Genomic DNA, 19,537 nt, shown 5'->3' with positions numbered 1-19,537 from the left:
TTAAGGATCTCTGCAGGATTTTGCCCTTTTTTCGGAAACCTAGGAAACTACCAATAGCTAAGTAATGACGGGCAAAGTGCAAGCATAAACTTAACCCAAGTTCTAAGCACAAAACTTATCCTTAGGTCAGGATCACACCAGTTCAGAATTACTATCGCCTTCATATAACATGTCAGTTTCATGCTGCTTTCATTAAGTGCTAATTAACTGCATTCAGGTTTACACATACTTGTGACCAGTATTATGCAGAGGACAAATGGTTAAATGGACCAGAGGAATATTCCACGCCAACCTCTTTAAAATAGGAATTTATAAAAGTTCAGGTGATTTTTATTTTTAAAAGTCACTCTGTGGTAGAAAAGGTAGATATGAGAATGATTCAATAACAGTGCTGCTACACCTATTTTATTAAGGCTTTGTTAACTTTGGTGTAAGAGATGCTACAATGTTTAGCTGCTATTCCATTTAAAAACAAAATGTAAAAGTTATGAAGAGGTGCCTGATTCAGCCATTTAACCACTGGTTTCTCTGCATTTTTGTTAGAGCTGGACAAAAGAAAAAATTTCAGAAAAAGTTTTTTGAAAGTTTTACCCCTAATTTCAAAAGTTAAAAATTAGCTATATAATTGATCAATTAGAGATGGAAAAGTATGAAAATGTCATTCTATTTCCTTTCATTTTTTCAGAATTTCAATTTTCATGCGAATTTCAGAGATTTTGAGCAGCTCTAATTCTATATTTTTCACTGAGGTACATTAAACAGTATCAGTGTTAAGTTATCCCTTTTCTGAGTTTGTCAAACCTCTGGAATTTATAGGTAAAGGTAACCAATCCAATAAACAAGATTGAACAAGGCAAAGGCTGTTGGAAAGAAGATTCGAGAATAGGAGTCGATTTTGGCAACACGGATGTGTATTCTTCCTTCTCTCCAAGAACCTGTGCGGCAGTCTTCAAAACAACAAAAAAAGCTGGTGCAGTCTTTGCCTTCCAGGCACTCATATCCATAATCCTCATCACGCTGTTGGAGGTGATTAATGTTGTTAATTGCTATTAATGTTGATCTAGGACGGACAGCAATTGCAGTCGATTTCTAAAGAAAACAATATGTTGGTTACAGTCAGAGAGAAAAAAATAACCCTTATGTTTCCCTGGGCGATGTCCAACTACACACATTTTACAGTACAATACACAGAATTTCATGTTTGAAGAAATCAATTCTGGAAACTTTTCCAGTTATGAAACATTTTATAATTAACTGATGAGGCCAAAGGATCATGAATATTTTCACATGGTGCAATGCACAGTAAATTGTTCTGTGAGGCAGGAATACTGAATAATAGGTTACACAGACAGAGTTAGGTGATCCCATCTATACAGCACAAAGAACATTTTGCAACACAGTTGCAGCCTGAAACTTGGGTCACAAACTTGTTCACAAGCAGGATAAGAACACTACTGCCATGGAAAATGGTGGATTCTTCGTCTATTAATGTTGTCAGATCAAGCCTGGATGCCTTTCCGGAAGATATGCTTTAGCCAAACAAGTTATTAGGCTCAATACAGTGGTAACTGTATGAAAGTTTAATGGCCTTTGTACACAGGAGGTCAGACTAAATGATCTAATGGTCTCTTCTGGAATTAAAGTTGATGAATGGTAGACTCGGGCAGTTGGGAACCAAGAGCCAAACTCTTCCCCAGCAGAACTCCATTCAAGTCAGTGAAATTGAACCAGTGATTAATATGGCACCATGTGCTAACTGTGTTGAATGGACATGTGCCATATGGAAAGGCAACCTTGCTATAACCTGGTAAAATATTTTATGTAGATAATCTTATCAGGTAAGTGATGGAAGTCCTATCGTCTGATATTAAATAATAATAAAATAAATAATAAAGTAATAATAATAATACATAATGGACTATACAAAGGATGTTCTGTTCTACTGTCCTGAATTTTCTTCTTCCTACTGACACTATTTACTTTAATCTTTCCTCCTTCAACTAGTCTCCTTTTTTCATGTTATTTCTCACCTTCAGTCCCCGGGTTCCTTCCCCCATGATTCCTCTATCAACTGTTTCCCCACTCTTCTTCATTCCTGAGTCTATCCTCTTTCCAACCCCAACTCCACACTCCTCATTTGTCCTCTCATTCACTCTCCTTGTTTCTTCCAACCTCAGATTTGGTGTCCTCTCCCGCATTTTCAGACAGAAAAAAAATGGTGATCCTTCATATTATCCCTATGTAATGCTCATATATGTTCCCTTTCCTCTTCCAGCACTTTGATTGAGCACCTTGGTATACTGAACAGGAATGAGACAGAAAGCAATGGAAAGAAATACATTTAGAAGATAGGCCAAGAGAGCACAAATTTGCAATGAAAGCATTTATATCACTAGCACCTGAAAATATGGAAGGGAACCTCTCTAAAAGATTTGTGGGTGCACATGTTGGGGTGCACATGGTGGGGGCAAGCAAAAAACCCATACAAGATGGCCAATAACAGACATGGGAACCAAAGTCATCTGGGACCTTGCACTTTTGGGGTGCTGTTTCACCACTTACAAGGCTCTGCCTTAAACATTGTGTAGGTCTCCGATTCCTTGCTAAGAGAGTGATTTGTGCCAGTGCATCTTTGCAGCCAGTAGTCTCCCAGAGTTGGTACTGAAGTGGTACAATGGACAGCAGTCACTGGCATTGCCCAAAGCCTCCAGAAATGTTATTTAAATAATGTATTTTAACATGTTATATCAACTTTATCATAAGCACGGACATTTTGCAGAGACTGCTGTTTCTCATTTTTGGACAGGAGCTAATTATTACCCTGTAGGAATTAATTATTGTCTTCAATTTTGTGAAAATACAATACTACCTACATTAGCAATCAACAGTTAGATGTTTCTCATTTCAATTAATACAAAAATGTTTGTTTTTAAATTAGAAAAAAGGTTGCAGTTCAACTTTATTCTTTATTACTAATTTATACCAATAAGTAGAAAGATACAGGACCTGATTCACTACAGGGCTACCCTGGTTTTACACCAGCCTTACTCCATTGGTTTCACTGGTGTAAAATTCAAGGAACAGTGGTGAGGGCTGCATAAAGGGTGCTGTGGGGGATGAGGTCTCTAAACTTGATGTCATGAAGAAAATAACCAAAACTACTTCTTTCAGCTTTTACTTCTATGCAATGTAGAGAAATAAAATGCTTTTTTCAGAAGCATTTTTCTTTTAACTAACTATTCATTTAGCAAATAATTCAAAAATGTATAAAAGTGTTAAGCAGCAGAAGCACAAAACAGGTCAGAACATTGTATACCTTTCCACATTCAATAATCCCGTTCATTAATTATGGCCTCACAGCACCTCTGTAAGACAGTTAAGTATTATTATACCCACATTATAAAAGGGAAAATTGAGGCCCAGAGCTGTCAAGTCATTTATCCAAGATGGCACAGCTATTCGGTGCCAGAGGTGTCCTGACTATTGGTATAAAAAGATACCCAAGAATCTTGAAACTACACAAAGCAAGGGTCTCTGATGCTCCATTGAGCAGTTCTAATTCTATCCAGTAAGGCAGTGGTTCCCAAACTTGTTCCGCTGCTTGTGCAGGGAAAGACCCTGGCGGGCCGGGCCGGTTTGTTTACCTGCCACGTGCGCAGGTTCAGCCGATCGTAGTTCCCACTGGCCGCGGTTTGCTGCTGCAGGCCAGTGGGGGCCAGGGCTGGCTCCAGGCACCAGCTTAGCACATTGTATACCTTTGTATACAAAGGGGCGGCACTCCGTCCGGTATCGGGGCGGCACGTCTGGGTCTTCGGCGGAAATTCGGTGGCGGGTCCCTCATTCCCTCTCTTACTCTTTGAGCTACCGCCGAACTGTCGCCGAAGAGGAAGAGAGAGAGGACCCGCCGCCGAACTGCCGCAGAAGAAGCGGCGCGGTTGAGCTGACACCGAAGAGCCGCCGCTCTCTCTTTTTTTTTTTTTTTGCCACTTGGGGCAGCAGAAAAGCTGGAGCTGGCCCTGATGGGGGCTGTGGGAAGGGTGGACAGTACATCCCTCAGCCCACGCTGCTTCCAGCAGCTCCCAGTGGCCAGGAGCAGCGAACCGTGGCCACTGGGAGCCACGATCGGCCAAACCTGCGGACGCGGCAGGTAAACAAACCGGACTGGCCCACCAGGGGCTTTCCCTGAACAAGTGGCGGAACAAGTTTGGGAACCACTGCAGTAAGGGAACACACACATAACTTACCCAAACAGTTACAATATGTAATGGCTTGATACCCTTTTATTCTTACCTAAAAATAAAAGTATCTGAGGCGTGTCTAGGTCCTTTGCTCCTAGATTTTCTTCCTCATAAAGATCAAATTTTGTAGGAGGAGAAGTTATGGTGTAAGCATGTCAGTAAGTGAAAGATGGAACAGTAGAAAAAGAAGCATATGCATTTAAGAGAGTATGTCCCACTGTTAGGAACAAGTTTAATCTGTGTCTAGTTTGGAAGACATAATGGCAGCACACGTCCACCAGGGTAAGTGCCATTTACAAAAAATATTGTGGACAACCTAAAATGCTCCTTTTACTCCAGTATATGACTGAGACAACCACAGCAAAGGGCACAACATGTGGAAGAATAACGCTATACAACCACTACTGGTCTTTCTCTCCTTAGGCCAGCAAAGAGTTGAGAATGCTGCAGATGTGATGTCCTCATACTCATTCAGGAGATGGAGAAGAAATGAGAAAGACCTGAGTCACACAATAGTGATCAGTCTAGTCATGAGGAGAATTAGTGGAATGTTCCACAGAGGGACTCAGAGAAGTGAATGACAATGATTGGAATGTTCCATAGCACAGAGTTTCAGAGGAGGGAGAATCATTGGGGACCAAAAAAAAAAAAAAAGAGAGAGAGAAAACATAGTATGAGGGGAAAAAGAAATAATGGAGAGAGGAGAAAGATAGCATGAGAACGAGAAAGGGGAGAGAAAAGAGCAGAAAAGCTCAGAATGAAAGAAAACCTTAAAAATAAAAAAGTAAACATTAAAATCTAGAGGTCAGGAAAGGCCAGATCCTCAGCTGGTGTAAATCAGCACGTATGTTTCCCAGACCTGAAGAAGACGCTGTGTAAGCTAGAAAGCTTGTCTCTCTCATCAACAGAAGTTGGTCTAATAAAAGATATCATCTCACCCACCTTGTCTCACTAATCCTAGGACTGATACGGTTAGAACAACACTGCATACACCTTACCTCTTGAAATTTCCCTGCTGTGTCTTTTCATAGAATCATAGAATATCAGGGTTGGAAGGGACCTCAGGAGGTCATCTAGTCCAACCCCCTGCTCAAAGCAGGACCAATTCCCAACTAAATCATCCCAGCCAGGGCTTTGTCAAGCCTGACCTTAAAAACCTCTAAGGAACGAGATTCCACCACCTCCCTAGGTAACCCATTCCAGTGCTTCACCACCCTCCTAGTGAAAAGGTTTTTCCTAATATCCAACCTAAACCTCCCCAACTGCAACTTGAGACCATTACTCCTTGTTCTGTCATCTGCTACCACTGAGAACAGTCTAGATCCATCCTCTTTGGAACCCCCTTTCAGGTAGTTGAAAGCAGCTATCAAATCCCCCCTCATTCTTCTCTTCTGCAGACTAAACAATCCCAGTTCCCTCAGCCTCTCCCCATAAGTCATGTGCTCTAGCCCCCTAATCATTTTTGTTGCCCTCTGCTGGACTCTTTCCAATTTTTCCACATCCTTCTTGTAGTGTGGGGCCCAAAACTGGACACAGTACTCCAGATGAGGCTTCACCAATGTCGAATAGAGGGGAAAGATCACGTCCCTCGATCTGCTGGCAATGCCCCTACTTATACAGCCCAAAATGCCGTTAGCCTTCTTGACAACAAGGGCACACTGTTGACTCATATCCAGCTTCTTGTCCACTGTAACCCCTAGATCCTTTTCTGCAGAACTGCTTCCTAGCCATTCGGTCCCTAGTCTGTAACAGTGCATGGGATTCTTCCGTCCTAAGTGCAGGACTCTGCACTTGTCCTTGTTGAACATCATCAGGTTTCTTTTGGCCCAATCCTCTAATTTGTCTAGGTCCCTCTGTATCTTATCCCTACCCTCCAGCGTATCTACCACTCCTCCCAGTTTAGTGTCATCTGCAAACTTGCTGAGAGTGCAGTCCATGCCATCCTCCAGATCATTAATGAAGATATTGAACAAAACCAGCCTCAGGACCGACCCTTGGGGCACTCCGCTTGAAACTGGCTGCCAACTAGACATGGAGCCATTGATCACTACCTGTTGAGCCTGACGATTTAGCCAGCTTTCTATCTACCTTATAGTCCATTCATCCAGCCCATACTTCTTTAACTTGGTGGCAAGAATACTGTGGGAATCTGTGTATTTTGTGTAATCTCCATCCATGTGACACATAACAATGACTTTTAAATATGGAACTTCGTTACTCAGCCTATTTCTCACATCCTGGGAAATTTTTAACTTAATGAATATTCTACTTTCAGAAAGCTATTTACTATTCTAGTGTTGCTAAGACAATAACTCTTCATTCAAACTCCTTTATTCATGGAAATATGTTTTCATCTTCATATATTGTAGTAATCTTGCTGTTGTGAGAATATACAGACGAGATGTAACCTTTTGCTTATTTACATGACATGGTTATATCTTTATATATTGCATAATGATATGCTGCATATTAATATTTTATTATGTTTACCCTTTTGGGATTATTAAAAGTGTATTATGTTCACTGAAGGGAAAAAGTAACCCCTTTTTATAATAAATTGGATAATTTTTCTCTGGGCATGAAAATTAACTTAGCCCTACAGCCATCACAGAAAGGGCTATGTGAATACTAACAAATGAAGTAAAATGCTGTTGATGAATTCACCTCCTGCCCCTACATGTTAGTAAGTATTCCGTAGAATAAACACAGTTCTAATCAGCTGCAGAATCTCGCCCTTTGCCAAAATGCTATGTTATCAGCCCCTTCTTGGAGTAAACTCCAGGAGTAATAATCTCTTACTAAATGCCCAGCTGGAAATAGAAGACTCCTATAAGACATCTTTCCAGAAGAAGTGTGAATGAAATCTTTTCATAAAGAATTTATGATTTTTTTAATTAAATTGGTTTTAAAATAATATACCCATAATCAGAAGGAAAAAAGGAATTAATATAGAACTTGAAGAAAGGCAGTTGAAAAAAACATCAGGGTTTGTAACTATATGGCTTCTCTGTAATTAAATAGATTGCTACTTTAATTGTTCTATTTGGAATTAGAAATCTCACTGCATTTAAACAATGTCAGTGAGCAAAAACGATTTTTCATTAGACTGGCATCTTTTATAACTAAATGCATTAAATTAAAAACATTACTCCTCTATTTTCAGATTAATCACTTAACAAATGTGAGCGCTCCGATATTTTTAGTTTGCTATAAACATGTTTGAAGAAATCTGGATGAACAGATGAGTGCATTTCTCAGACCTTAAGAAACAAAGCACATTTATAAAGGAAAACACATAATTAAACAGTGTTCTAGATATTGTATCATTGGTTCTCATCTTAGATAAATCTTTAGCTACACATTCAGTAATTGATTCCACGTATGCCTCACCAATACTGTATATTTTATATTGCTTTATGTGCTGTAAGTCTTGTACCATTTGGCAGAATATCACACAAATGCTTAGTTTATGAGAGCAAATTCTGTAGTCTGGGAATTCTATATTAATGCACCTCCATTACTTTAATAGATATTGGTCAGCCACTATTTCAAAAGAGATGTTTAGATATTTTGACTCTGATATTAGAAGACATTTAATACTAATAAAATATTATTATGAAACAATATATAAAATTAACCAACTCTCTTTCCCACAGGCTGGGAAAGAAGAGAGATTCTTATTATTTCTATTATTAAAATACATGGGATGCATTCAGCCCCACTGGTGATGGAGGCAGATTAGCTAGGTTAAAGTGAAGGGCAGTTTCTCCTCCTCTCTCTGGCTTGGACAGACAGCACTCCCACACACCAACCTCTCCTCCTTGGTACATTAAGAGCTTCCCCTCCTGTTTCAGTCTACCATGACCAGTAGACACTTACTGCAGTGACCTCCCTGGAGCCATGCCCTAAAAGTGAAGCTCAGACACACCATCACCGGCAGCCTCTATCTTTGTCACCCCCTCCCATCAATTAGGCTTAGGCTCCCCTTCCATCTGTGACTGCATGTCCTCCGACCAGTTGGATTGAAGAGATTCCAAGCCTTCCTTTCACCTGCTGCCGCCATGGCTCCCTGATTGGGCTGGATTGCCCTAGAATCATGGGGCTGCAAAGGTGACTTAAAATTACATCTCCCCCCAACACACACACTCCATCCTAGACCTATCCCAAACATAGTTCAGCCAGAATAGAGAACCTGATCTCAACAGCAATGTTCACCTTTGCTACTGTGGGGAAAAAGAACTGGGGGGCCTTCTTTATGACAGCCAAAGTAACACCGAAGGCCCCAAATCAGGCCCTCTGACAGAGGCTCGATATACTGACTGCCCTTACAAAAGGCAGTACAGGCCAGGGCCTGAACAAGACTGAGCTGCACAATTCCCTGCCAGATTCGGTCAAGGGTTATGACCAGAGGAGGGAGGGGGAAGGAACAATGCAAAAGCCTTAGCAACATAATAACCACTTTAGCAACTTCATAACCGCTTGTTTGTGAAATATAATAACCGCTTATATGAAGAAATTGCTTTGCAAAGGCCAACTTCTCCTGTAGTTCCAGCTATCTGCAAAATTAGCCAATCATATATCTTCTTTGGGCGTCCTGTGTTAACCCCCTATGCCCATAACCGTAAAACCCCGGAAAAATAATATGTACTCTGACGAGAAATATCCCCAAAGTGGTGCCAAGTAACACCCATAACGGAAACCACCAAAAGACCCCTTACCTAATATGCACCCAATTCTCGTAAAATAATAAGGAAGGTGCCAGGAATAGGGGGGCAGGCCCCAACATTAATTTCTCGCAAATGACGTATAATTTGTACTGTGCTTGCGGTTTGACGACATAAAGGCAGCCTGTGCGCTGACCTAGGTGTGGCAGTCTTCGGACTGTTACCCCAATGCATTGGTATGTATGTCAATAAACTGGCCTCAGGCTTGAGTCTTTGAACTAAAATCAATGCGTGGGTGTCTTTGACCACGACACTACCTACAAACTTTTTCTTTGATCTGGTCATGAAAGGACGCTCTATCTGTCATTCTCTGATTTTCTCAGGCTGGGGGAAAAAAGGAGGTGGTCTTAGTCACCCATGCAGTGGTATTGCCACCAAGCTGTATCTTCTTATAATTCAATGATTTGGAAGGGTGTTTTGCAGCAAGACAGCTTTGGGGCATTTTCCTGCCTCTTAGATCTTCCTGCAGGGTTCCCAAAGAAAGTGGTGACCAAACTTAAATTATTATGACATAAGGCTATTTCAGTTTGTGTTTCAATGCATAAGATATTCAATGCCTTTATCTCAATGTTTTGTCAATGTAAAGTTTAGTTTCAAGTATTTTTCCTATTTGCTAGTATTAGATTCTTTGGAAAATATACTGAACAGGTTTTATATATTAGAACACATAGTTCATTAAAATAGTCTAATATTTGTTCCTGCACTTCTGCTGTGTGGAGCTTCACACTCAACAATCACAGACTTTAATACCAGGGTGTTGATTCAATTAAAAAGCTCCTTAAATGAGGCTATGGAATTTGCTTTTCATGAAAGCAAGGAATAAAGAATTCTGGCTGAAGTTGGATATAATGTTTTCTATGCAAGTGTCCAAAGACAGTAATGGCAGTCCAAGTGAATCCTCATAACCTCAATCCACCTACATCATCTCTGCTGCTACAGTATTGTGCCCTGATTCTATATCTGGATGTGTTAGCATGGACCCTGCACACATGCCAAATCTTCAGTGGGATTCATCACTCTGTGTGTTACTGGGTCTGCACTGGTGGATCCTGATGAAACATTGGGGCTTTGGGTTTCTCCTTTGAAGCCATGGAAAATTATGTTCAACTGCTTTTTGGCTTAATTTATATCCATTAGAGAGTAGGATGAGCCTAAATTCATGTTCATTTGTGCAATTATCAGGAAATGAATCCAAGGGTGAAAGGCTGTTGTGTTAGCTACCTTTGACTGAGCCTCGCAGTTTGCCAGCTAGTCTCTTAAACGTTCCTTTTAGATTACAAGCTTCTTGGGGCAGGGACCATCATTTTGTTCTGTGTTTATACAGCACCTAACCCACTGGGTTCCTTGTCCATGACTAGGCTCTCAGGTGTTATGGTCATACCAATAATAACAAGTACAAAAATAACTTTTTGTAAAAAATAAAATAAAGACATTACAACTAAGTAGGCTTTTCCCAAATTTCTTAAACTTACAGCTGGCTTGTGTTTTGATGACTTCTCTTTCTCTTTGTTCCCTTTTTTGTTGCTGGTGAAGTAATGCAAGGTGCCATATTCCATCAAGGCAGCAAACACAAAAATGAAGCAAACTGAAACAAAAAGGTCCATTGCTGTCACATATGAGACCTTGGGGAGAGATTTCCTAGCAATTGTACTTAGTGTTGTCATAGTCAATACTGTAGTAATACCTGTTCAAAACAGAAACAAAGGGGGGTATTTCAATAAGTGATCCTACAGACAGATTTAGTTGTGAAACATTTAATTTATTCCCGTTAGTACCAAAGCAATCAAACTGGCACAGCGTTCCCAATGCTACAATCAGATCTCAGCAAACTGATTCTTCCACCTACACAGAGCCTACTGACTTTCATGAGGCTCCACATGAGCACAAATATATGTGCCAGCACAAGAGTCCATCCCCATGGATCCAATGGCAGGACTGGGGCCATAGAGAGCTAGATGATTTTAGCCTCTATTCAAATCCTCTCTGTTCTCCCCACACACTGCAGAGTTAAATAAATTGTAAAGGTCTGTGAAATTTTCAACATTTTACACAGCGTAATGTTATTCAGACTTTACATATTTAAAAAGTGTGAATAAGGAACAAATGTAAATATCTAGGGAAAAGGTGCACTACTTAACCATCGATTCTTCCAAAAAACCCAGAAGAAAGGGTTAACTGGGTGAAATGTAATGGCCCTTGATATACAGGAGGTCAGACTGGATGATCTAATGATCCCTTCTGGCCTTCAAGTCTATGAAAGTTCTAACTCATAGAAGAGGTATTCCACCTAAGACTCACTGCACAGTCTTTGACATATGAACCAATCACACAGAAGAGCTGGCTTTAGTAACTATATATTCAGAATCCACACCAAATCATACTTCATTGATGTAATACAACAATTTTTTATTATATTTTCTGCTTCACGAGGATTAACTTTAGAATACAACGGCTACTCCAATTTCATATTGGCACACCTGACAATGCAGAGAAGTATCTAGTGGGATTTTCAAAAATGCCTACCTCCCAGCAGGTTTTTTTTTTTTTTTTTTTAAATCCATTAGTTGCCTATGTGCATCTTTTGGCCTATGTGCATCTTTAGGTGCCTTCAAAAATCTGAACCACTGTGCTTTGGAAAGGCACAATTTCCACCAAAGTTCTGCCATACATGTGGGTGGGGTGAGCAGTCAGCTCCATCCATTAGCAAGTCCCCATCTTCAATGCACCATTCCCACTGCAGCAGCCAGTGGGGAAGGGATGGGCATGGCCCTGTATCCTCCCCACTACTCTATTTTCAGAGTCCTGTTCCATAGGGGAAGAGGTAGCAGTTGCAAACATTCCCAATGTTCCTCACAATGAAAGCAGTACAGATGCTGCTATTGTGAAGCTATGGAATGGCTGCTCACAAGTGGAAATGGGGTGGGGAGAAAAGGTGTCTGGATTGCTCCTCTGTCCCCATGGATGCAACAGAGTTTCCTCATAGTCCAGCCCTTTAATGATAGAAATAAACTTTAGCACAGGAGCTCTGTTTGTCAAATAGAGTTAAAATGTGGTTAAACTCAGAAGAGTGACTCTAAAAAAACAGCATGGTGGGGCATTCTGGTTTTGTGTTTCCCTCCCACAGTGATTTCATATCAAATTAGCTCCATTTACAAGTAAAATCTCTGACTACCACCACCACACCACTCCATCTGCCAGTCAGCAAAATCATCCTGGGATCTGACAGTCAACCAGGGTTCTTTACTGCTTATACATCAGTCAACAGTAACTAACCCAACTGGCGTGAGTTATAGGTGCAGTACTATAAACCTCTATAACATACCTGAAACACATTTTAGTTGGAACAGGGTTACTGTTGCTGATATGAGAGCCAGCGGGGAGGGGGGGGGGGAGGAATAGCTTGATTGTCATATCCTAGGGTAAGTTCTCAGGGCTGGCAGTTTAGAAGAAACAACTTGTAAAGTGAACAAATTGAATATGAAGTTGGCAAGAGACAATGAATCGGGAACATAGGATGCCATATTTACATTCTCTTTTCAGACTGTACCCACGCTGAGGTTTAAATACTATACTTTAGAGATAATTTATATAGATTCTAAATATCGTGAGACATGTCAAATTATTAGGTTTTAAACTCTATTCACTAAAATTTTATGTAACTTTTTGTTAATTAAATAGCATAGAACTAAGTGACCAAATTTATCACATTTTTAAAAAAATCTAGATCTTCCTGTGTTCTTCCTGTACATTAATGGTGTTGTAAATTCCTGTTACTCATACTCCAGTATGTAAATACTAGTATATTGAACAATATTTCTTTGTAACCAAATTTGCAAGTGTTCTCCTACAGACTAAAAGTGTTTATTCTGACAAACCAGTACTTTTGAAGAGAGCATAAATAACTGCAACATGTTAACAAGAATAAATATGGTTTCTTTAGTACCACAAAAATTAGAAACTGTTTTAGCTACTACTATTCTTAAACTGGTTTAATTAAATGAGCTGGGATGAGTGCCTTAACCAAATGTTAAAACAGAACCAATATTGAAAGGGCTATACATTTAGACTGATAGGTTGCTGTGCTCCGTCGTATGGAGCACAGGAAAACCATGGAAATAACAGAAATGGGGCTTAATTCTGCTCTCACACGGCTTAACTCCATTATTAATTTCAGTAGAGTTACTCCCAATTTTTCCAGGTGTGAGAGGAGAATTAGGCACATGTAGACAGGAACAACTATTATGTTTAAGGATCCTTTCCCTTCTGCATACAGAAAAGGGTGACTTGCTCACTGAGAAACGAGCCAGAGAACGGAAAACTTGTGGTCCCAGGCCAATAAAGACACAGATATGTTAAACACTGGGATTAGTTAATCTTCCTGGATCAACTTCCCCTGTATTCTGCAACTCTCACTGCAGCAAAATCATGCCTCTCCGCCTAATCATTGACCATGCTGCCATCATACTGGATGATGAGAAGAGCATATATAGAAAACTCCTCTATGTGCCCAGCTGCAGATCCATGGGGTTTGGATCAGGATTCCCTGAGGATTTTCAGCCTCTGCTGTGGTGTCCCCTGGTGCAAGCCCAGAATCATAATTTTAAAGTCATGGATATTTTTGATTTGTTTCTTTCTCTCTGAAGATTTTTATGCATGGGGAACATACATACCTAATGATGTCCTTGCAGGCACAGCGTCTTTATTAATCCAAAATGAGACCCATGAAAGAACAACTGTTAGTATACAAGGAATGTATGTCTGAATAGTAAAGTATCCCATGCGTCTGCTCAGATCAAAGAAGATTGTCATGATAATATAGTCCCCTACAAGGAAAAAGCCCACAATTCTAATTAGACATTGCAAGTGGTTTTCTATCCCATAATTTTTGGTATTCTTGTTCCAAATACATACCATGTTGTAAAATTTACAGTGGGAAACATAATGTACTTTCCTTTTAAACAAAGCTGCCAAAGGACTTTTATCCATTAAAACAGGTCAGCTGCAATTCTGTTTTGCCCTAGACATTAGCAGCACACATAACAACTAAATTGTCCCTGGCACAATTTAGGCAAAGAATGAAAGTGCATAGGCTGCTAATCCTTTAAATGCATGCAAGAAAACATCAGGTTTTTCCTTACCAGACAGAGTATGAGAAATTTCAGTTGTATTTCGTAACCCTACAAATGCAAACTGGTATAATCTCCAGTATTTGGGATCTGCGACTTCAACAGAGGTTTTCTTCCATTTGTATTCAATTTCATTTCTGGGATATCCATCTAGAACAAAGTAGAGTAAACCAAGTATTCATTCACAGTATACAGCAAAGAATGCTTTCACTTGTGATTTCTGAAATTAGATACAACCCAAATAAGTGGGTCAGAAAACAACTGCTCCATAACATACCTGATATACTATTAAGCTTTAGCCTGCAAATGTCTCAGTTTTAAGATGGCTAAAAGTTCTACCAACCAAAATGATAGAGAATACAGACATTTAAGGAAAATGTATGTCTCAAATTAATAATGCAATATTTAAATCTGAAAAAGTTTAGCTTGTAGTGATTCTGTTTCTTTAGAATGATAGTTTAATGTAATACAACAGAGGGGCATAATTTGAGAAGCATATTTAAAGCTTAAATGTGGTAGCTACTTTTATTTATTTCATACTTAATTTGCTTTAAAAGGTATAAATGCATTTGGAAACTTATTTGCCTTTCCATGCTGAATATTTGGGGACTGATTCAGAACTGCATTAATCCAGTTTTAGGTGCACTAGGAGAATACAATCTTTCAGAAGACAGAGGTTATGTCTACACTACAGTGACACAGCTGCAGCTGCGTAGGTATTTGCTACAATAACAGAAGGGTTTTTCCACTGCTGTAGTAAATCTACCCATCCTCCCTCAAGTGGCAGTATCTAGGTCCACAGAAGTTTAGGTCACCTTAACTACATCTCTCAGGGATGTGACTTTTTCACACCCCTGAGCAGCATAGCTAGGTCAACCTAAGTTTTAGATGTAAACCAGACCTGAGCTGTGAAAGCATGTTTAGTTGAAGTATTTAAGAAGCAAACATTAAGCAATAATATTCATTTAAGAAGATTCACTGTAGTTACATTCATCTCCTATTACACTGTACATTAAGGAATAAATTGTTTAGATGTGTTCAGTGTTTTATTTTACCAGTGGTAGCACAATGTCCTTGGGAACAAATTAATTTTACATGCTTAATAGAGTTTATACTAAAGAGGATAATCCTGTAAGTTAGTAATTCTTATTCATATATACTAGTCCCACTGAAAGCAATATGTGAATGTATAAGATATAATTCCTCTGGAGTCAGAGGCCTGTAGCTGGCTGGCTGATTTGCTCCACCTGCTGCACCTAATAACGTACTGAAACTTAATTGTCTGACCTTTATAAAAGAAAGCAGCAAGAAATGGAGAAGTGGGACTGCAGCACACACCAGAAAGCTGAGGGGCTGGGGCAGTGCTCCCAATGGACTGCTACTGGAGCTACTGTGGAAAGAAATTGCTCCAAATGGACAGAAGGGAGGGTCTGAGGTAAGAGCAAGAAAATTTTAGTTACTGGAGTTACTGGCATGAAGGACTGGCATGAAGGGACTGCTCAGCCTGCACAGACTTTTGAGGGAAGAGTCTGCAAGGTTTTGCTTTTGTTTGTTAAGAAGGCTTAGATAAAATGACTAACCATGCTGGAAACTGCTTCCCAGGATTCCCCGAGAGAGCTCCGACAGAATTAACCCAAGGAGTGAGTGACTCATCAAGAGCAATGCCGGTAGGAGGAGGGTGCTTTAAGATAGTCCCCAATCTGTTTACAAGTGATGCCCAAACAGGGGCCTGACCTAAACCCCTTCCATCAAGAAAGGATATGGAGAAGATACTCCAAATAATGGTGAATCAACAGGATGCAGAGAATGAAAGGAAATTCCAGACGGCACTTCTGCCACCCAACGATGCCTGCAGGAAGCCCAGCTGGCGGAGCATGAGCGGAACAGACAGTTACAAGTTGAAATGGCCTGGCTGCTCTCACAGTGGCTGCTGGTAGATGGGAACAGCCCCAGAGGGGTGGCCTGCACCAGGGCTTCACCAAGTCTCACCTTGATGAGCAGCAGTGATAACCCGGAGACTTACCTAACTGCCTTCAAGTGCATTGCCCCCACAGCAGGTTGAAAGAGGAGATCCTGGGTGGCCCAACTGGCCCTGTACCTCACCAGAGAGGCCCAAGCAGCTTATTGGGCCCTGAGTTGTGGACAAGGCACAATCCTACATGATACTAAAGGCAGTGCTTATGGACCGCCTCTGTCTCTCTCCAGAGGCTTATCAAAAGAAATTTCAGCCAGAGCCATTCCTTAAGGGAGCATGCCCCTAGGCAAGTAGTTCCACAGCTTTAGGACTCCGCTACCTTATGGCTAAACCCAGAGAACAAGACTGTGGCAGAGCTTATGGACAATACTGGACTACAACAAACCTGAACATTCTCCCTATAGTATTCAAAGCTGGGTTTGAGTTTTACCTGACATCCATTCAGAAGTCACTAGAGACAGTTGAGAGGTTTTTGGAAGCCAAATTGTCTAGGAGTAGGAAATCCAGTCTCCCTGAGGGCTAGCCACACTTAAGACAGTGTCAAGGGACAATAACCTGCCAAACCAGCAAGGGTCATAGTATTGGTGCGCCCTGAGCAAATGAAACTTTACCCTCATCACAGGAACATCAGGAACAGGGGCTCCAAAGTCCCAGACTTTCAAGGGACCACCACCACCCTCCCATGCAGGGCCAGCAGTATGTTATCATTCTGGACAACCTGGATAGAGACTATGGGAATGCCCTGTGATGGAATATGACTATTTAGGATGCCTCTTTGGCCAAGCAGGTGAGACTCCAAATCAACCATTAGGACTGACCCCAAGGCTTTTCATGGTCCCTATAAAAATAGGGACAAACAGAGTGGAGGGATTGATAGATTTGGGGTGTGGACAAACTCTACTTCAAAGGGACTTAGTCTCACTCAAAGCCCTGGATCCAGAGTGATCCATCTGACTTTCCTGCATTCATGAAGAAACCTGTACATACCCAATGGCCTCCGTTGTTTTGCAGTTAGCAGATCAGGTAGGGCACTTCCAGGTAGAGTGTTGATCACCTACCCTGGACAGTGATCCTGGGATGTGACTGGAAATGTCTTCTGACTCTCCTGGAAGGAGAATCAGTTCCCTCCAACCCAGACCCCCTACCTCAAGAAAAGACCCCTTCTGAGGATGCTAGGACCTATTTGAAGTCTCATGAAGGTCCAGAGCTCACAAAGACATTCAAGGAAATCTCAGGATCAAGCACAAGCCTAAGACTATCCTGGAGTTGACTCCATGGAGCCTGGAGAAGGACCTTCCCAAAGGGTAAACTCTGTGAAGGGAACATCCCAACAGTCTGTATGTTATCACTTATCCATGGACACTGCAGATCCCGTTCCCATCTTAGACTACAGTGTCTTGAGTGACACCTTTGATGTTGTGGCAGCTCAGCATGATGACCAAACACTACAGGAAGCTTTCAGTCAAGTTACTGCTGTCAACAGGATGGTTACTTTTGAACACACATCTCACCAGTTTCCCTGCTTTGAATTATGGGATGAGATTCTGAACTGAGTAGAGAGACACCCATAAACTAAAGAACCCAGAGATCCACTCCTAGTCCACAAATCTGCCAAGCAGGAGTTCCTATGGCTAGTCCATACTCTTCCCGTGGTTGGACATCTGGGTAAGGTGAAAACCCAAGAAAGATTGTTGGCTCAGTTCTTTTGACTGAAGATATGTAGAGAGGTAGCCGATTTCTGCTTGCCATGCCCTGATTACCAAAAGGACCCCCAAAGGGTCAGGGCCAGGCCACTCTCATTCCCCTACCCTCATCACAACCTACTGTGAGCAGGTAGGGATTGATATAATAGGCCCTCTATAAAAGAGTGATTGATGTCACAAGTTCATTTTGGTTCTTGTGGACTATATCACCCAATGTCCAGAAGCAATTCCCTTATGAAACACCTTTGCCTCCACCCCTGAGCGAGAGTTACTCCAACTGTTTTTCTAAGCTGGACTTCCATTGGAAGTAGTCATTGATCAAGGGACAAGTTTGGGCACTGCTGAAAGTGTGACCACTCCAGTAGTTTATCTTCCTCAGGCCGATGGTCTGGTGGAGGGGTTCAATAAGGTCCTCAAGAATATGTTAAACAAGCCTGTGGGAACAGAGGCCAAACACTGGCACCAGCTGCTCCCCTATTTGTTGTTTGCAATACAAGAAGTACCACAAGCCTCCATGGGCTTCTTTCCTTTTGAGATTCTTAAAGGGAGACAGCCTCAAGGAATGTTAGACTTAGTTAGGGAGTCTTGGGAAGCTCAACCTACCAATGTCCTCCAATATGTCAGTCAAACGAGGGAAAGATAAGAACTCGTGTGCCTCTTTGCCTGAACTAACCTTTCAGCCCCAACAGATCCAGATGCAGCAATATAATAAAGGGGCTAGAGCAAAGGAATTCCAACTGGGATACTAAGTGCTCCTACTCTTTGCCAAACTCTTTGGAAAACAGGCTCTTGGCCAAAAGGCAGGACCCATATGAAGTACTCTATCAAGTGGGACCAGCAGATTATGAAATTTACAGCCCAGACCAGCAAAAACAAGGCAGATTATTCATGTAAACCTGTTAAAATCCTAGAAGGTACATGAAAGCCTTGTCATCCACCTGGAGGAGGGAGAAGAGGATCTGGTGCCTCAGCTTCCTAAGCCAGCCAGATTTGGGATAGAGGAGGTATCACTTGGGAAGGGATCCTCTAATGGGCAGAGAAGGCAAATAAACAACCCCCTGAGATCTTAAAAGGAGGTGTTCTCCCTATTACTGGGACAAACCTCCATGGTGCCTCACTACATCCACATAGGGTTAGGGGCCAAGCCATTCAGAAGTCATATCAAATCCCAGAAGGTGAAAAACCCATTCATTCAGAAAATACAGGAAATGTTAAGAATGGGAGTCATCAAGGACTCCTGGTGTACTTTGGTAGTTCTAGTACTAAAGCTGGATGGGACCATCCGATTTTGTGTAGATTTCCATCAGATAAATGCCATTTCTGAATTTGATGCCTAGCCGATGCCCTGAGTCAATGATCTGCTAAATTGTCTCGGTCAAGCTTGCTTTATAACAACATTAGCTCTAATAAAAGGGCTATTGGCAAATTCCTCTTTCTCTCGATTCCCAAGAAAAACAACAACTTTTTCTACCCCAGTGGGCCTATTCCAATTTACCATGCCCTTTAGGTTGTATGAGGCCCAATCCACCTGTCATAAGCTGATGGATCAGGTTTTATGGCCCCACTATCACTATGCCACGGCCTGCCTAGATGAGAGGGTGGTATACAGTTGGGATTGGCCCACTCAGCTCCAGAACCTAGCAGCTGTCCTTCAAGCCCTACAGGAAGCCCATTTAACAGCAAACCCAAAGAACTGCAAAGTGGGAACTATCTAGTAGGGGAACAATAAGGTATGATGCCTACTTGACAAAGTTGAGGCCCTAGCAAACAC

General features: G+C 41.3%; 1 protein-coding gene across 2 annotated transcripts in view; it reads right to left on the bottom strand.

The window, feature by feature from the left end:
* Positions 1-810: 810 nt before the first annotated feature.
* GABRG1 (gamma-aminobutyric acid type A receptor subunit gamma1) overlaps positions 811-19,537 on the bottom strand; it is a 74,698-nt gene continuing 55,971 nt past the window's right edge. Inside the window, exons 3-7 of one of the 2 annotated variants that reach the window (XM_065404643.1) lie at positions 14,101-14,238; positions 13,633-13,785; positions 10,431-10,646; positions 7,478-7,491; positions 811-1,089 (exon numbers count right to left, since the gene is read on the bottom strand). In XM_065404643.1, coding sequence (XP_065260715.1) covers positions 811-1,089; positions 7,478-7,491; positions 10,431-10,646; positions 13,633-13,785; positions 14,101-14,238 — 800 coding nt within the window. The remainder of the gene's footprint in view (positions 1,090-7,477; positions 7,492-10,430; positions 10,647-13,632; positions 13,786-14,100; positions 14,239-19,537) is intronic. The other variant, XM_065404642.1, reaches the window with a different exon arrangement.

This window comes from Emys orbicularis, chromosome 5, assembly GCF_028017835.1.
Source record: "Emys orbicularis isolate rEmyOrb1 chromosome 5, rEmyOrb1.hap1, whole genome shotgun sequence".
Classification (NCBI taxonomy): domain Eukaryota; kingdom Metazoa; phylum Chordata; order Testudines; family Emydidae; genus Emys; species Emys orbicularis.
This window is presented reverse-complemented; position numbering and strand designations above follow the sequence as displayed.